Source organism: Struthio camelus, chromosome 5 (genome assembly GCF_040807025.1).
Source record: "Struthio camelus isolate bStrCam1 chromosome 5, bStrCam1.hap1, whole genome shotgun sequence".
Taxonomy (NCBI): domain Eukaryota; kingdom Metazoa; phylum Chordata; class Aves; order Struthioniformes; family Struthionidae; genus Struthio; species Struthio camelus.
The window spans coordinates 56,340,526-56,356,186 of NC_090946.1; the positions used below are offsets into that span (position 1 = coordinate 56,340,526).

A 15,661-nucleotide genomic window follows, 5' to 3' on the forward strand; every position below is an offset into this window, starting at 1 on the left:
TGTCCTATCTTCTATGCAAAACTTAAAAAAAACTTAAGAGAACTATTTGCCATTATTTTCCAGAGGTATAAGCTAAAACTCAGGTCTTAATTCAGGAAGAAAAGCATGAACAATAATCTTTGCTTATAGGAATGGCAGCCAATAGGCACTACACTCTCTAGATTTTAGATTCTTGCTCTACACAAAGATTATTGCTCATGGCTAATTGATCTTGTCCATCTATGTTCTCCCAGTAGTAATGAGCCCTAAAAGAAAAAAATAGAAAGAAAACTTTTCAGCAACAGAACAAGGTCTCCCCCTTTCATTCCTTCTGTCCATTGAAGTGGACATACAGCTTCTATGACAGTTTTGACCCAAGTTCTTACAGGAAAGAACTTGACCCCACTCTTACAGAAAAAAGGATGCTCCAAACGCTGGAAAATAATTTAAACAGAAGACTACACCAGTTTTAACCCTGCAGAACTCAGTGAGATTACTGAAAAATGCCAGTTTCTATTTTATCTGCTGCCTAAACTTAAAAAGGTCTGCTCAGGAACAATGATCTCCAGCTCTCCTGACAAGCTAGATTTCCCAGCCCTGTTATGGTCGTCACAAATGACTGAACAGTAAAAAGGCTGTCCCTCAGAAGCATTCACATGGGATCCAGGCAAAGAGTATTTGCAAGCCAAGTGCCAAGCATTTGATTAGTGTTGTTTCAGCGCAACCTTTGCATCATTCTGAAAAGATTATTCTGCCAGTAGAATAGTAATTAGCACAAAATAGTAGGAAGAATAGTTGTATATTTATTAATACGATACTTCAGTTGTAATTACAAATGGCAGAATGCCTGCAACTCAGTACCTTCTGTTTATCCTAGCAAACACATTAGAAGCAATGCATTGCCTATGTACATCACTTCATTCATCTGAAGATCATTTTAATCTGTTGATCAATGCACATCTACACATTTTAACTGAACAATTGATAATTATTGCATGTTGAAATATTGAAGATTTTCCAATAAGTCACTGTCACATACAGAACCATCATATCCTTCTGCACAAGGACATCAACAACAGCTTAAGAGAAACTATTACTTAGTCATTCAAAAGCAGAAAGTGATAGAGACACTAGCTCCTGTTATGTCCTGTTATGCAGTCTTCAAACGATACTACGTTGCAAGTCCTACTGTAGTCTTCTACCAAGCTTTTGGGGAAGGTATAAATGATGTGGTAAATTTGCATTTGAATTCAAGAAACTAAAAAGTCTGTTTCCCATTTAGCCCTCCAGCCAGAAACAATATTTTCATTTGTAAACATGCCGCTTCATAATCAGACATTCTGTGCTTTTAAGGGTTCCCCCAAATATAAAATATACAGAACCAACTTGATTTTAAAAACAAAGTAAAGCAGTATCTTTTCAACATAAATCATTCAGTACTTTCTGTATCCCTCCATGGTCTAACATATAAGGAAAGATTTTAAGGAAAATTTAATCTGGTGTCCAAATATAACTTTACTTTAAACATGAGGTCATCTAAACATCTGTCTCCAATATATCCCTAGGGATTTAAATCAAAAGTCTGCTAAACATGTACAATCATTTTGAAAATAAATAACAGAACAAATTTAGTCTTGATTATGATTATCATGCTTTTTAAGAGGAAACATTTATTCTAATAAGAAAAGCCTGAACTAATTTAAACTCCATGGACATTAACTTAGAAGAGTTTCATATTCTGAGTGGAACATTTCTTCCCCTTTAGTTTAGTTTTAACAATATTCATTGCTTCATATTTGGCGAAAGACAGCCCCATATGCTTTCTTCTTCCCCTTTATAATCAATAATGCTATTTTTCTTCTCTTAAATGATCATTCCTTCTTTCTGGAAAATTATACTATTTCCCCAACAAATCAGCACAGATTGAGTTTTTCCCCCTTTTCATCATCTATGATAGCCATCATTTCATCATCCCACTTTACACTAAGGATATGCCAGGTAACAGAAGACTGCATCTTGATATTTTTATTTATTGCTTCAGAAAAACACATAGTAGATGCTGTTTTCAGCAAGGTCCCATTCCCCAGCTAGCATTCCAGGTTTGCTATTTAAAACTTTATGAACAGATACAATGACTAAGTGGCAGCTGTGGCTCCCCTACTTAATTCAGGGGCCATAATCCCATCCAGACTCCTAATCCCATTTCAGAGAAAGGGAAGGAAGCACTCATCCATATAACACAGCACTATCTCAGAAAGTCAACTGCTTTGGCTCCAATGCTACAGACCCTGAGGGGAGAGCAAAGAGCAGGACTGTGAAGCTCCCAAGGTCTTCCACAAAACCTTTTCCCCCCTCTGCTGCTTGCCCTGCTGAAGCACCCTCTTTCTGAGGCAGAACTGCTCCAAGGCAGAACCATAATATAGGAACCCAGAAGAAACAGATGCTACCCAGGATATGCTCATAAAAACCTAAAATGGCGCTGGATATTCCGTTGTTAACACAGTATTTAGAATACGCAGTATTAACAACTTAAGGACTTGTCAGCACCATTAGGCAACTCTGAGAAAACCAGGGCACATACACTCTTTCAATACTGTGCTGATACTTGTCAACTTTTACAACAAGACAGTGTTCAGGAAAACAAATTCTAACAGTCTATAAGCACCCTGATGATTTTCTACTGGTGTCCACAAGGCAGAGTTAAGCACACGTGCATATACCAGGAGATGCAAGGCAGCAGTGCAAGCCTGAGAGAACATATACACACTCAGCCTAAAAAGAGACTACTACAATATCATCAACCTCAAGCATCCAGACTTTATGACTCAAGTCCTCAAATCATCTAAAAGTTATGAGAACCATCTTTAAAGGCTATTTGGTTTTTAGGTTTTTTAAAACCTTTGCCATTAAAAAAAAAATCTTACTCAGTGTTATGGCATTAAGGCTTGAAAGCATGACTTTAAACTAAGAAGTTTCACATAAATCAAGTAGCTCCAGAGGCTGCAAGATGCACTAAGCATCACTAAACCCATAAGAGTTAGAATGGGTTACTCTAAGATTATGGCAGTTGGAACCATCATTCATGTATTTAACATCCCATTCGTGTTTTACTGAGTTCAGCGCGCTGTCACAAGTCAGCCGAAAAGAGCTGAGCAATCTTTGCTACGTTCCAAATCCATACTCATTTTGAAAGCTATAGTGTTCTTTATATATTAAAGTGTTGATAACAAAAAAGTAAGACCTAGCACTGTTACAAGAATACTTAGAGAGTAAACTCCAAGGGGAAGCAAAATAATCATGCAAAGACTTGTTCAAAGTACTAGGAAAGTTTCCACTTTATTTTCAGTGTGGCTTCTTGGGGACATCAGCTACACATCAGCACATCAGTGTAATACCCATAAAAGTGCCCAAGAAACTAGGATAACACCCTGAGCTGGGAAATGATCCATTGGCTAAAGGCTGAAAGATGACCTATAAACTACACTTCCTGCCAAATTGGCAAATCGAAAAGGATCCAGATAAAAACCAAAAGCAGCAGATAATAGCAGTTCAATGGACTGAATGCCAAGGGCCAATTACTCATCTGTTCCCTTTTCCACTACGCAGATGGGACTTCAACATTCAAACTCACAGATGTAATCATATTTTCCATTAGGAAGTCTCCACTATACATGGTGCAGCCTTAGAGGTTTCAGATGTCAATGAAATTTTATTTCATTCTGATGAACCCTTGCACAAGACCTGTTGCAGGAAGAGTGGCAGGTACTTGTCCTGCAACAACTATTCAGCTATCAACATTTAACAAAACAAAAGCAGTAGACCTGAACTATAGACCCTCATTCACTGGGAAATGATAGTTCCTGTACTGAAGGTTAACACTTTTTGCACAAAGGACAATTAGGCAGAGTCAGAGCCTCTGATTATAAGAAATACTACAATCACAGCCAGCTGTCAGAATAGAGTTGTGGCTCCCCATCCAGGTCTAAAGCAAACCAACTGGCACTGATGATCATAACCGTGTTTGTGGTCCACCTCCCTTCTGCCCCCAGACACTGTATTAGATTGATTTATTTTATCCGTCAACAGGACTAGTGATTACTTCCACAGGCAACAAAAGACAACTAGTTTCTTAAGGGGGGAGTCATTACACATTTTCAACTCCTGTGGAAACAAAACAATTTTAAGGCTTTCTCTGTGATAAACTCAGGATACAGCTACTTGAGAATACTTAGAAGCAGACCTGTAACAGAAGGATTGACAATTCTCTCAGTTCATCACAGTATTGATGATCTTTAAGGCCTCTGTTCTAGCAGTCACATCTCTGCCTGAAAAGGCCTTTTCTACTTATCTTTAGTTCTCTTAGTATTTTTAATTCATACCAACCCATAATGTTTAAGCCAGTCTCAGGATTTTAGGTTGATTAAATACCCGTTCGTCAGGGAGAATTATCACAGTCAGTCGTGTAGCAACCGATGGAGTTCCTCCAGTCTCACAGACCAGACAGAACCAATGGTTCTGATGTCCACTTCTCAGAACTGTCTCTGCAAACTAAGCACTTTTTGCCTATGCACGTTACAACAGACAGGCTTGAGTAGTATTTCAGCTAGCTATTTGGTTTTCCATTTGTAATAAATGCCATTCCATAATATTCTTTACTTTGATTATTTGACAAATCTGTCCAGCACTGCTCACAATAAAGTATTTAGAGTTTGTTTTGAAGGCGTAAATATTAACCTTTTCTGCTTTGCTGGTGGTTTCATTCCTGCCAATACTTGGAAAAAAAAAAATAATGTAGGCTTACAGCAGCCTACATTAGCAACGCAGTCTTAATTGTTTATAGGTCAGCATTTGAAGCTATTTCTCCAATATCACATGAAGTCTATGATAAAATTTTCATAATCAAGAGGCAAAATCCTCACTCTGTGGAAATCAATAGGCAGCTGCACATTGATTTCACTGGGCCAGAAGTTTATCCCAGCTTTCTGTACTTCTATGTGATATCTTAGCCTTAAGACCATCCCTTGGCCTTCACCAGTGATATACGTATTTATGATCCTTACTGTTGATTCAAAGTAAGTCAAATTCAATGCCTTGTGTTTTGTAGTACATATAAAAATCAACATTTATTGATCATGAACTTGTCATTTTTATATCCTTAAGCTTTGCTTTCAAGTATTATCCAGATTGATATATCCTAGTCTTACCATCTGTAAAAGCTTCAACACACATTATTCTTGTTTCGCCCATAGGAAAAGCCACATGTAGTATCATATTGTAGTATTACACAGCCATCTAGCGGGTACCAGAGCAAATAACATCTTCACTGTAACCTTGTAGTTTTAAGATTCATTTTGCAACATGCCAAGCTTCCTTTTATTTTAAGGAAAACAAAAAACCCTTACATTACACTAGAAAACTACAGAAAACATTTAACCTTAAAATCCTTAGGCTTATCATATGTACAAAACCTAAAGAATGAATATGCTTCCTGCTCACTCAGACCATTCTGCATTTAAGAAGTTGTCGCTGTTGACTAAGTTGCCAGGTCAGAGCCAGGCCAACTCATTACTTTCTTCAGTGCTTTGCTTGGACTAGAGACAGAATGGGACTGATGAGCTCTTGCTGCAGGATGCTGCATCCACTTCCTTCTTACCCACTCAAACCAACAGGGAGCATCAGAACAAGGCAACACTAGCTTAAAAAACCAGCAAGCTTAAAGTTAGCCTCCAGATTGAACATGCAGCTGTTTTCTGAGTATTCATGGGCCCTTTGACCAAAAACTTCATTTTAAGAGCCTGGTTCCTACAGGACTGCAAAAGGTGTCATGGCATATTAGACATCATGAAAAGTCTTAGTTGTCAGGTGCTTTTTCCTGTTCTATGAACATGGATTTTTTCCAAGAATGAATTCTTCATAACTTAATCCCCCCATATAAAATCTATCGTAGGCTTAAGAAGCTATACGGCTAGAAGCATTCAAGAGTTCTGAGAGGACTTTCTTAATTTGTTAATGCACAGTAATGTCCTGATCTATCACTTTAAAGACTACATATAGAGGTTTTAATTCATTCTATTTAAAACTATATTGCATGAATATCATTTCTTCAAATTATTTAGTTGTCTGTACATTTTGAAAATAATTTTGCTAGCTGCCAGTTTCACAAAGTCAGCATAGTATATGAAAGCCTGTGAAGATTTTTAGTTTCCTCTAAAAAACGACCAAGGTTTTCTGAGGCAACCCCATAAAATCTTTAAGGCAGATGCATGTAATCTGTCTTTCAGATTCAAAGGTGAATGTTTAGTTAGCAGAGTTGGTTCAGAAACTAGTAGCATCGCTTACCCAACAGACTTGTTTGTTATTTTTGTTTACTTTGTGTTACCTATACTAAAGTTTTAAATAAAGTTAGAGATGCTGTATTAGCTGGGAAAAAGGTCTAAGTTTCTACTGAGGAACGTTCACAAAGTGACTGTAATGGCCTTAATCCAGTGCATCGGGCATACCCCTCAGCTTGCAGCATTCAGGTACACTCTTACAGGGTAAAACACAAGACAAAACAAAGCATTTCTAAAATGCCCTAAAACAGAAGTTCGCAATTCAGTCATCCTGACTTTAAAATCAGCTTCAGTTTCTGCAAGCTTCCCTGATGGTTGTTCCTTATTTCCAGTGATCCACTGAAATCACAGGCTGTCATACTGTATTCCCTCTCTGCTGAATAATGGTGAAAGCAATGGGGATTGCACAAACTTCAGAGATGCTTCATATTTTATTTTCAGCATGTTTTGTAAAATACTTTGGACAATTTTGTCTGTGAGCAGACAGGAGAAACAGGAGGCCCTCTTTGTCTTCATTTCCTGACTATTCCCAAGTCCAGGATCTCCTCCTCATCTTACAAGCCCTTACTTTTTCAACCTTCTTTCCTCCTAAACCTCTCCTCACTATTCTGCCAACTTAAGTCCTACATCAGGTAGCATGCTGTCAACTTCAGCCTGGCAGAGAGAATTTGCTCCATTGTTAGAAATAAATCGATTCCTCTGGTGTACTTTAATTTCAGGAACATATCCTACAAGCTAATGCTACATGACTGCTTCCTACCCATAGCTGCTTGTTAAAAAGTCTTTGTTAACATCTAAAATTCCAGTTCAGCACAGGCAGTGAAAGACAATGAATGCATACTGTGGTCTTGTATAGTATTTCAGACTTCAGAAAGAGGAAGGTTTGAGTATCTTAAAACAACGTTGGTTTCAAATCAAGATAAAGTTACCAATTTTAGCTAAGTACTTTGCCAGTTGAAACTACCTCTGAGCATTAAGTGATTATTTTAAGAACACATGAACGGCAAATTGCACAGCTTAAAAGCTAAAAGGAAGCAGCTAGGAAAACAATACATGTCCTAACTTTAATTCCAAAAATAAAAAAGCAAAAAAAATCGAAATTAAACATCTAGCTAGCTAACGTTCCCCCTGCTTGAAAGTGCTTCCTGCCCTTTTATTCAGTCACATTCCCTCTTTCATTTATATGGGCCAAATAAACTAAGGTGTTTCCACAGCACATTCTGGTTAGCATACCTTACAGTGATGTTTATCTGCCTAACGTCTCTAGTGATGAGGACCGAACACACTCTAATATATTTACATTTGACACCTTTACTCTGATGATTGGCCTTCCCACTTATAACCTGGTTCAAAGGAGTCGCTGCAACCTAGCATGATCTCTTCCTGAAACAAAACACCTCTCAAAGGTTTGGACTTTCAAAGAAGCTTAAGACAGTCAGACTCCAAATCCTATTAGATTTCAATTAGTAGAAACCTAACTCTTCCTCCTTCACCCCTTCCCCTCCTTACAAAAAAAATCAAAGCTAAAGGTCTAGACAGGCAAAAACACTGCTGTTTCATGAAACTATACAGAAAAGAGGGAAGAAACACCAGCTCCATATATACTTACACAGAAAGTGATTTTTTAAAATTATAATGAAACTCATTTGTTCTGACTTTTCTGTATTCATTTTGGAATAAGAGAAGGCCAGTAGTACATGTAGTAGTAGCACAGTTCCATATAATAAATGGAATAAGGAAATGAGACCTACTGAATTATAGCAAAAAAATATTTTAGGATCAGTTGAACATTACAGATTTGAAGAACATCTTTGCATTTATCTGCTATACACAGTAAAAAACTTCAAGATTTTAACTTCTAATTACAGATGGTTATGTTTTATTTATTTGCAAGTATATGAGAACAAAAAAGTGAACATAAGCTAAATATACATGAGGATCATATTTAAATTGCTTGTGGTTTTAGCTACAGCTCTCCCTCTGATAGTTCTTCCCTGCCACACACACAAATACACAGATAACATGTTGCAGTATCCTAAAACCTTCAGGCCCTGTTCAGCTACTTTCCTTCACTCAGCCAAGGGTCATCTGTGCAATTGTTTAAGATGTCATTTATGTTTAATCATGCAAACATTTACTTAAGAGACTGTTAGAGGTGTCTTGACAGGTCTACCTGTGTATCAGTCAACATATTTTGTAGTATTCAACCCCTCTCCCGCGAGGAAAGGGATCTCTGCTGATTTCTAACACAAAGTTGTTTATTGCTCCAATTTCTGCCTTTTTCCACATAGGCAAAACAGACAAGGATCCTGATCCTTGTGAATCAGAAAAACAATTCTTCCTCTGTGGCTTGAACCCTGCATCCACTGGGCTGCTCAAATAGCCTTTTGACTCTCATGTTACACACAATGCCACAATTAGGGATTTTCAGGTTCTTTTTGATGATTTACAGTCTAGAGAATTTTTCTGTTTAAGTTCTCCTGCAAGTTCCACACTTGATTCTGCATGCCTTAGCTTACTAATTAACCACTGGAGAAAAGAATATGCCCTCAGTTCACTGTACCTGAAAGACCAAACTTTGTTAACAAAGTGTTCCAGCTACACTTCATTCAAGCTCCTGTTCCTCACTGTAATTATGCACCCAGGCAAACAAAACCAAGTATTTTTATTTATGCTATCTTTCTGATACCTGAGTGGAGGTTAATAGCAACAAACTGAATGACCACAGGGAGAACACAGGCCAAGACAGATTAAGACTTTGTTGAGATTTAAGACAGAGTCCACTCTCAGGAAGCAGAGCTTTCAATTAGATATGAAGTCAAACTGTGAGCCTGGGAAAGCAGATGCACCCCCTGCCTCCAACATGAAACTGCCATGAGAGCCTGTCATGCTTGAGTTCTACAGTTCAATTACATTTGAGAGCCATCCAAGTTCCTCTCCAACCTAGACATGCCTCAAACAGCCAACAATACATTAAAACCTTTCAAAAATTGAATACTTTCATTTCTCCCTATTTCAGCATGCCAGCATCTTCCATGTTATCAGTCCTGTAGAATAAGGGTCATGCTTGACTTCTTTCTTTCCCTTACACCTCTCCTTAAGCCCATGAACAAGCCTTGTCATCTTCCATAAAGCTTCAAAAATCCCCTTCTTCCTGTCTGACAGTTGAGGCTTATCTCAAATCATTTTCCACTCCACCTAGCAGAATCACCTCTTATCAGATCCTTTTACATCAGAAGTGCAGATGCTAAATAATTTCTCATTTTATTTAGGCAGATGATATTTTTGACCTTTCATCACACTCCATTTTGCTGTGCGGTTCATTTCCTTGACTACCTTGCTACTTTTCTATCAGTTTTGCCAAGGACACCAACCTATGCCACCCTCTTTACCACACTGATTTCCCCCCCCCCCCCCTTCCTACAAAATATCAGCTTTTGGTATAGGTAGTATGATAAGAGTATTCAGAGTTAAGGAACCTGCCTGACAGGAGAGTAAACAAAACTATACAAGCATCTTTGCAACAGAATACCTCTGGATTAGATTCCGTAGCTTTAAGTATAATTTTATGAAGAGTTAGATGCACATATGCTTTCTCCTTGAAAGGAGAATTCTCTCAACATTTAGCTTACCAGATAAGTGCAGATAGTTTTCATGCTATTTTCCCTAAACTACCCTTGCAGGTACCTATCGTTTCCCAGTTTTTTAGCTGCTCTGCAAAACTCTTCCTTAATCCAAGGAACAGTTTTATTTCCACTGTGCCAGCCAGTCTGTATTTCCATGAACAATGAGCAATGCCTGTAAAGAAAATGGGCTGCCTTCAAAGGATGAAAAAAATTAAGTGACTTTGATCAGTTTGAATCACCATCAGAGGTACAAGCCCTCAGCTATAAAGAAATATGTCATCCAGCAAGACATCTTGATATCCCTTCAGGTATGACCTTCAACAGGCACTGCTAATAGAGGTTAGCCTTTCCTTTCTCTCCCAAGTAGAGAGCAGAACAGTACCAAGCAGCATCTAAGAAAGCGTCTAGGATTTCCAAGGCCGCGTAAGAACGACGTAGGTAGCACGCCGCAAGACATCAGAAGGCCCAGGATAGCAGACCTCACTGCTTCTGCTGTGACACCTAGGGCAGAGCAGAAGGCTGAACAGACTGAGATGTGTAAAGTCATGAGCGTGCAAAAAAAAGGAAGTGCACAAACGCGTGTTTGCAGCTGAAAAGTACAGCAGATTTAGTGGGCAAGAGGAATTAGAGGGAACAGAGTCCACATACACAGCCACGGCCACATAGCACTCCTGCCCACTAGACAGTCTTGCTTGTGCATATTACACAAATATTACATAGTAAAGGACAGTATCATTACTTAATCTTCATCTTTTGAAGAAAGTTAAACTACTCCCTATGAACTCATATGGAAAACTAGAGCATAGCAAGTCACTGAAAAGGCCTTAGTCACTTTCAAAGTCACTTAAAGTCACTTTCAAAGGCCTTAAAAACAAGGTTGAGACCAAACTTTCCCTGTTTTGCTAACATTGCTGCTTACGCATGTCAGAGTCCTAGTTTAGCAATTGCCTTTGAAACAGCACATCAGCAAATTAAAACAGAGGATTTTTTACTGCTCCCTTCCTCTCACTGCTCGGAGAATTTAGCAGCCTACAATTCAGGAACTTACTGATCAGCTACCCAACTACAATTCAGGAACTTCCTGATCAGCTACCCAACTTCTGAGCAATCACACTGAAGTCAGAGAAAGTTATAACTTGCATGCTTCAAATTAATCCTACCTGAAGGCTCGTCCTGAAGCAAGGCACAAACCAGACACAGCTAACATTAAGTGATTTAGGCCTGAGAATTAGTATATGTTCTATTACCTCAAGGTACCTATTCAGAGTTACAGGCACAGGATAGCTCCACTCTCTTCCTCCCTCAACCCAGAATTTTCTCTCTAGAATCACTAAATATTTCATATCCCCAACTCAAGGGGGTATAAAGTGCAGCTGTGGAAGACATGAAGAAATAAAAGCCCATAAGCAAGCAAAGTGTTCTTTAGATGTTATTAAAATTTACTAGAACATGCCACTGTTGGTTTCCTGTTGCCAGGTATCTAAACAACATTTTACTTCCATATTTGTTTTACTCGCACTGGTGAATTTTGTTGGGACTGTTTCTATGGATGTGCCCCCCAAAAAAGCTTGTGCTGCAAAGAATAAGCATAAAACAAGGCTTGACCTACAAGAGCACCATCAGAACAAACAGGGCATTTCGACCCAGAAGGAGATACTTAAGAACAATTAAAAAACAGTACAGAGTTGAAATGCTAACAGGACACAAACTCCCACTGAGAGAGCAGTATTTCCATCTAAATGCTCTGTACGCCGTTAAACTAAATAATCCAAGTCTCTCCCTAAACAGGGACCAAAGAAATGAACTAGTAATACTTTCACTGCTGGGTAAACATATGTAGTTTTGACACTCGCAGCTCGCTCTAGCGTCGTTTTCTCTATGAGGCAGCGTCAAAGGGAAAGCGCCACAGCAAACACATTTCAAAAACGGAACGAAGTTTTTCCACCCGGCATGAACGCGCCGCTGGAGGCTGACGCGGGCCCCCGGCAAGCACGCGGGTCACAGAGACTGCACTAAGTCCACGTTCAAAGAAAGGAAAGAAGCAACGGCCGCCTGTTAGAGACGATCACCGGGGGCCAGCAGGGCGGTCACAGCCAGCCAGCAGCCCCTTATCAGCCCAGGGGCTGCAGGGCGCGGGCCGCCGAGGCTCCCGCAGCGGGGAGGGAGGGGGGCAGGGCAGGGCAGGGCGGGGCGGGCACGCCGCCTCCCGCCGCCCCCCGGCCCCAGCGCTGCCGCGGACCCAGCTGCCGCGGCCCGGCCCGGCCCGCCCGGGCCCGAGGGGGCGCCTGCCCCACCGCCGGCCCGGGGCCGCCACCGCGACCCCGCGGGGCCGCCCAGCGCCGCCCGGCGGGGGAGGAGCCGCCGCCGCGCGAGGCTAAGCGCCGCCGCCGCCGCTTCTGCGCCTGAGGAGAGCGAAAGGCAGCGGCGGCGGCGCGGCGACGAGGCGGCCGCTGAGGGCTGGGGCAGGAAGGCGCCCGCTTACCCGCCGAGCCTCCAGCGACGATTTGGTGAGAGGCCTCCTGCAGAAAGCCGCCGCGCTTCCCAGCCATGCTCCTCTGGGCCCGGAGAGCGGCCCGCCGAGCAGAGCTGCGCTGGGCGGGGGGGAAGGGCCGGCCGGCCCGCCCGCCGCGGGGGCGGGAGCCGCAGACCGCGGTTATCTGCGCCGGGGCCGGGGCCGCGGCGCGGCTGGGGGAGGGCGGGGGCGCGCGCGGTTCAGGCCCCGCGCTGGCGGAGCCCGCGCTGCCGCGCAGCGGCCTTTGTAGCCCGTGGGCAGAGTGGGGCCTCGCAGCTGCGGCTGATCACGGCGGGCAAGGGGCACCGCGATCGGTTCCAGCCGGGAGAATCGCAGCCTCCCGCCCTGGGAGGCAGCCCCCGCTCGGGGAGAGCTGTGGCAGCAGGCCCTGGGAACCGCCTTGCTGGGGCAGGGAGGCAAAGCTTTGGCGGTCTGACAGAGAACTGATGGGGAAAGCCTGTGACCTCTTCAGACCCGTGCCGTTCAGCCCTTTTTTCTGGGCCTGTGCCATGCAGCACCCACTTCTTCTGTGGCACTCCTGCCCCCGCACCGTTGCCGAGACCCAGGTAACACCCCCGTGAATTCTCTGGTACTCCACTTCCAGGAAGCATTGGTGGTGCTGCTGGGCTCACCCGCTCTCTTTCTGAAGCATACTGTTCTTTTAAGACCTTTGGACTTTGTTACCAGTTCTTCAGTGTTTAAAGGACAAGGGTATTTCAAAACAGAATCACAGAATGGTTGAGGTTGGAAGAGACCTCTGGAGATCATCTAGTCCAACCCCCCTGCAGGGTCACCTAGAGCACGTTGCCCAGGACCATGTCCAGATGACTTTTGAATATCTCCAAGGATGGGCAAACTGTTCCAGTGCTCTGTCACCCTCACAGTGAAGAATTCTTTCCTCAGGTTCAGATGGAACTTCCTGTGGTTCAGTTTGTGCCCGTTGCCTCTTGTCCTGTCGCTGAGCACCACAGAGAAGAGTCTGGCCCCATCCTCTTGACACCCTCCCTTCAGATACTTTTGCACATTGACAGATCCCCCCTCAGTCTTCTCTTCTCCAGGCTGAACAGGCCCAGCTCTCAGCCTTTCCTCACAGGATAGATGCTCCAGTCCCCTAATCATCTCCATAGCCCTCTGCCGGACTCTCTCCAGGAGTGCCATGTCTCTCTTGTACTGGGGAACCCAGCACTGGACACAGTACTCCAGGTGAGGCCTCACCAGGGCTGAGGAGAGGGGGGAGGATCACCTCCCTCGACCTGCTGGCAACACTCTGCCTAATGCACCCCAGGAGACCATTGGCCTTCTTGGCCACAAGGGCACATTACTGACTCATGGTCAACTTGTTGTCTACCAGGACTTCATGAAAAAACTTTTCTGAAAACATTTTATCCAGTCGTGGCTTTCAAGTACTAAGTCACCTGCAATTTGTTCTCAAAACAGGAAAATGTGTTTGGAAAGGCTTGACAAATGATTCTCAGAAAAAAAGAAGGCCTGCCAGGAGGGATGAGAACACTGTCGTTTCAAAACTTTATGCACAAACCCCACTTGTAGCCTCTTGAAGGATTTTTCTTTCTCAAAATGCTCATCTAAAAATCACTGCTTTTGTCTGTAGAAAATAAGGTTCTTTGCCAGTGAATGAGCTGGACAGTTAAATGAGATTAATTTTGTTTGAATAGGTTTTCATTGTTTTGCTTAATTTCCTTCCAGCTTCTCTCTCTCAGCCTAACAGTGACCTCTTTATTTCTTTCCATCCAATCTGGAGAGCTGTGATTTGAGAACGCTCTCTTAAACAACAATATCTGAAACAAATTTTCTTTGGCTGCACTGCATTCCACCTTTATGAAAAAAAGAATGCATTTTAATCACAATCAACTTCAGGAATGTGTAGCTTCCCTTTAATAGTAGTTTTTGAGTACTTCCACTTTCTTCACAATGGATTTTTTGTCAATTTTTTCCCTTTTATTGGAGGAAGAGCAGTGGTATTATTAGAATAAATGCAGATTGATCTTGTACCTTAAAGGCACCTTTCCAGGAAGGGTGGATGAGGAAAAACAGTAGGTATTTTCTTTAACTCTGCTATACTACATCTACTCCTATAGTCAGGATCATAAAATGCTGATTTTAGCAAAATGCCCATGGTTTCACTATGCCTAGGATTTTACCTTAAAGTCACTGCCTCCAAGAACATCTCCAAATGGACACCTGGAAGCCCTGCTCTTACTAAACTATCATGGAGCAGACTGCAGATAAATACCTATCAGACACGAAAAAGAGCACATAAGCATAGTATTTGGGCATAAAAAACAGATCTAACTGTGATTCCATAAGGAAAGAACTTTGTACTAACATCTGTCTTTAGTAACTGTTTTGCAAGAATACATAGGTTCACCTAGTTACAAATTATCTATGCTGTTACATATCTATGCTATTACATGAGTTTAGCATAAACTAATGTCTTGGTTGCGTGGACAAAGCAGTCTTTTTTCAGAATAGATGAGGTTCAGGAAAGAGGAGTTAAAAAATAAGGATGGCAAAATCACCTTTGTTTTCCTTCCCTTTTGAAAAGCTGCCAGCAAATCTAGCCTCCTAGCTCTATTTCAAGATGCCCAAAATCACACCCAGTATTCAGCCTCACTTTGAAGATTATATGAAGGATTTCTGATTCAAAATGAATATCCTTGTCTGTGTTAACACAGTAGGACTGATTGTCTAGCAAGAGGGCAAAAAAAAGTTTAAATCCCAAATTATCCATGTGACCAATCAAACAAAGTGTTGTACCTTATTCAAGAGCTGTTTCATTAAATCCACCTTAACTCTACTAAGCGTGTCCTTGAGATCAACAGCAGCTGTTCTCACCCCAGAACCAATGCTGTCAAGCTTGTATATAGGTAAAAAGACTACGCCTGTACTAGCAAAGGCCCTTTGCCTGTTCTCTGGCCCTGAGAATAAATGTCCTGATGTGTTTTGCATCCATATGGCTAAACTGTCTTCCCCATCAACAGGGTAGCCTCATTCCATACTGCCTCTGGGGAAGAGCCCATGCCATAGCCCTAGACTGTACCTGGGCACTTTCTGGAAAAGCATTTTGTTGACATAGGCCAAAACAAGGCCAGAGACCATCAACAGAGGGATTGATTGTGTCCTAGTGCTTGAGACCATGCCCTGGCACTGTTTAATTTACTACGACAAAGCCAGTGGGTTTGCATGACGCATGT

The 15,661-nt window shown here is 41.9% G+C and overlaps 2 protein-coding genes across 9 annotated transcripts in view; one reads left to right on the forward strand and one right to left on the reverse strand.

The window, feature by feature from the left end:
- Nucleotides 1-12,608, reverse strand: part of SLC25A21 (solute carrier family 25 member 21) — a 260,329-nt gene extending 247,721 nt beyond the window's left edge. Inside the window, exon 1 of the mRNA XM_068946510.1 lies at nucleotides 12,420-12,608. Coding sequence (XP_068802611.1) covers nucleotides 12,420-12,486 — 67 coding nt within the window. The 5' untranslated portion in view covers nucleotides 12,487-12,608. The remainder of the gene's footprint in view (nucleotides 1-12,419) is intronic.
- Nucleotides 12,276-15,661, forward strand: part of MIPOL1 (mirror-image polydactyly 1) — a 210,869-nt gene continuing 207,483 nt past the window's right edge. For 3 of the 8 annotated variants that reach the window (XM_068946486.1, XM_068946495.1, XM_068946504.1), the window contains exon 1: nucleotides 12,298-12,444. The gene's annotated coding sequence lies outside the window, so the exon portion shown is untranslated. Of the gene's footprint in view, nucleotides 12,445-15,661 lie in introns of all 8 variants that reach the window. The other 5 variants (XM_068946476.1, XM_068946488.1, XM_068946497.1 and 2 more) reach the window with 5 other exon arrangements.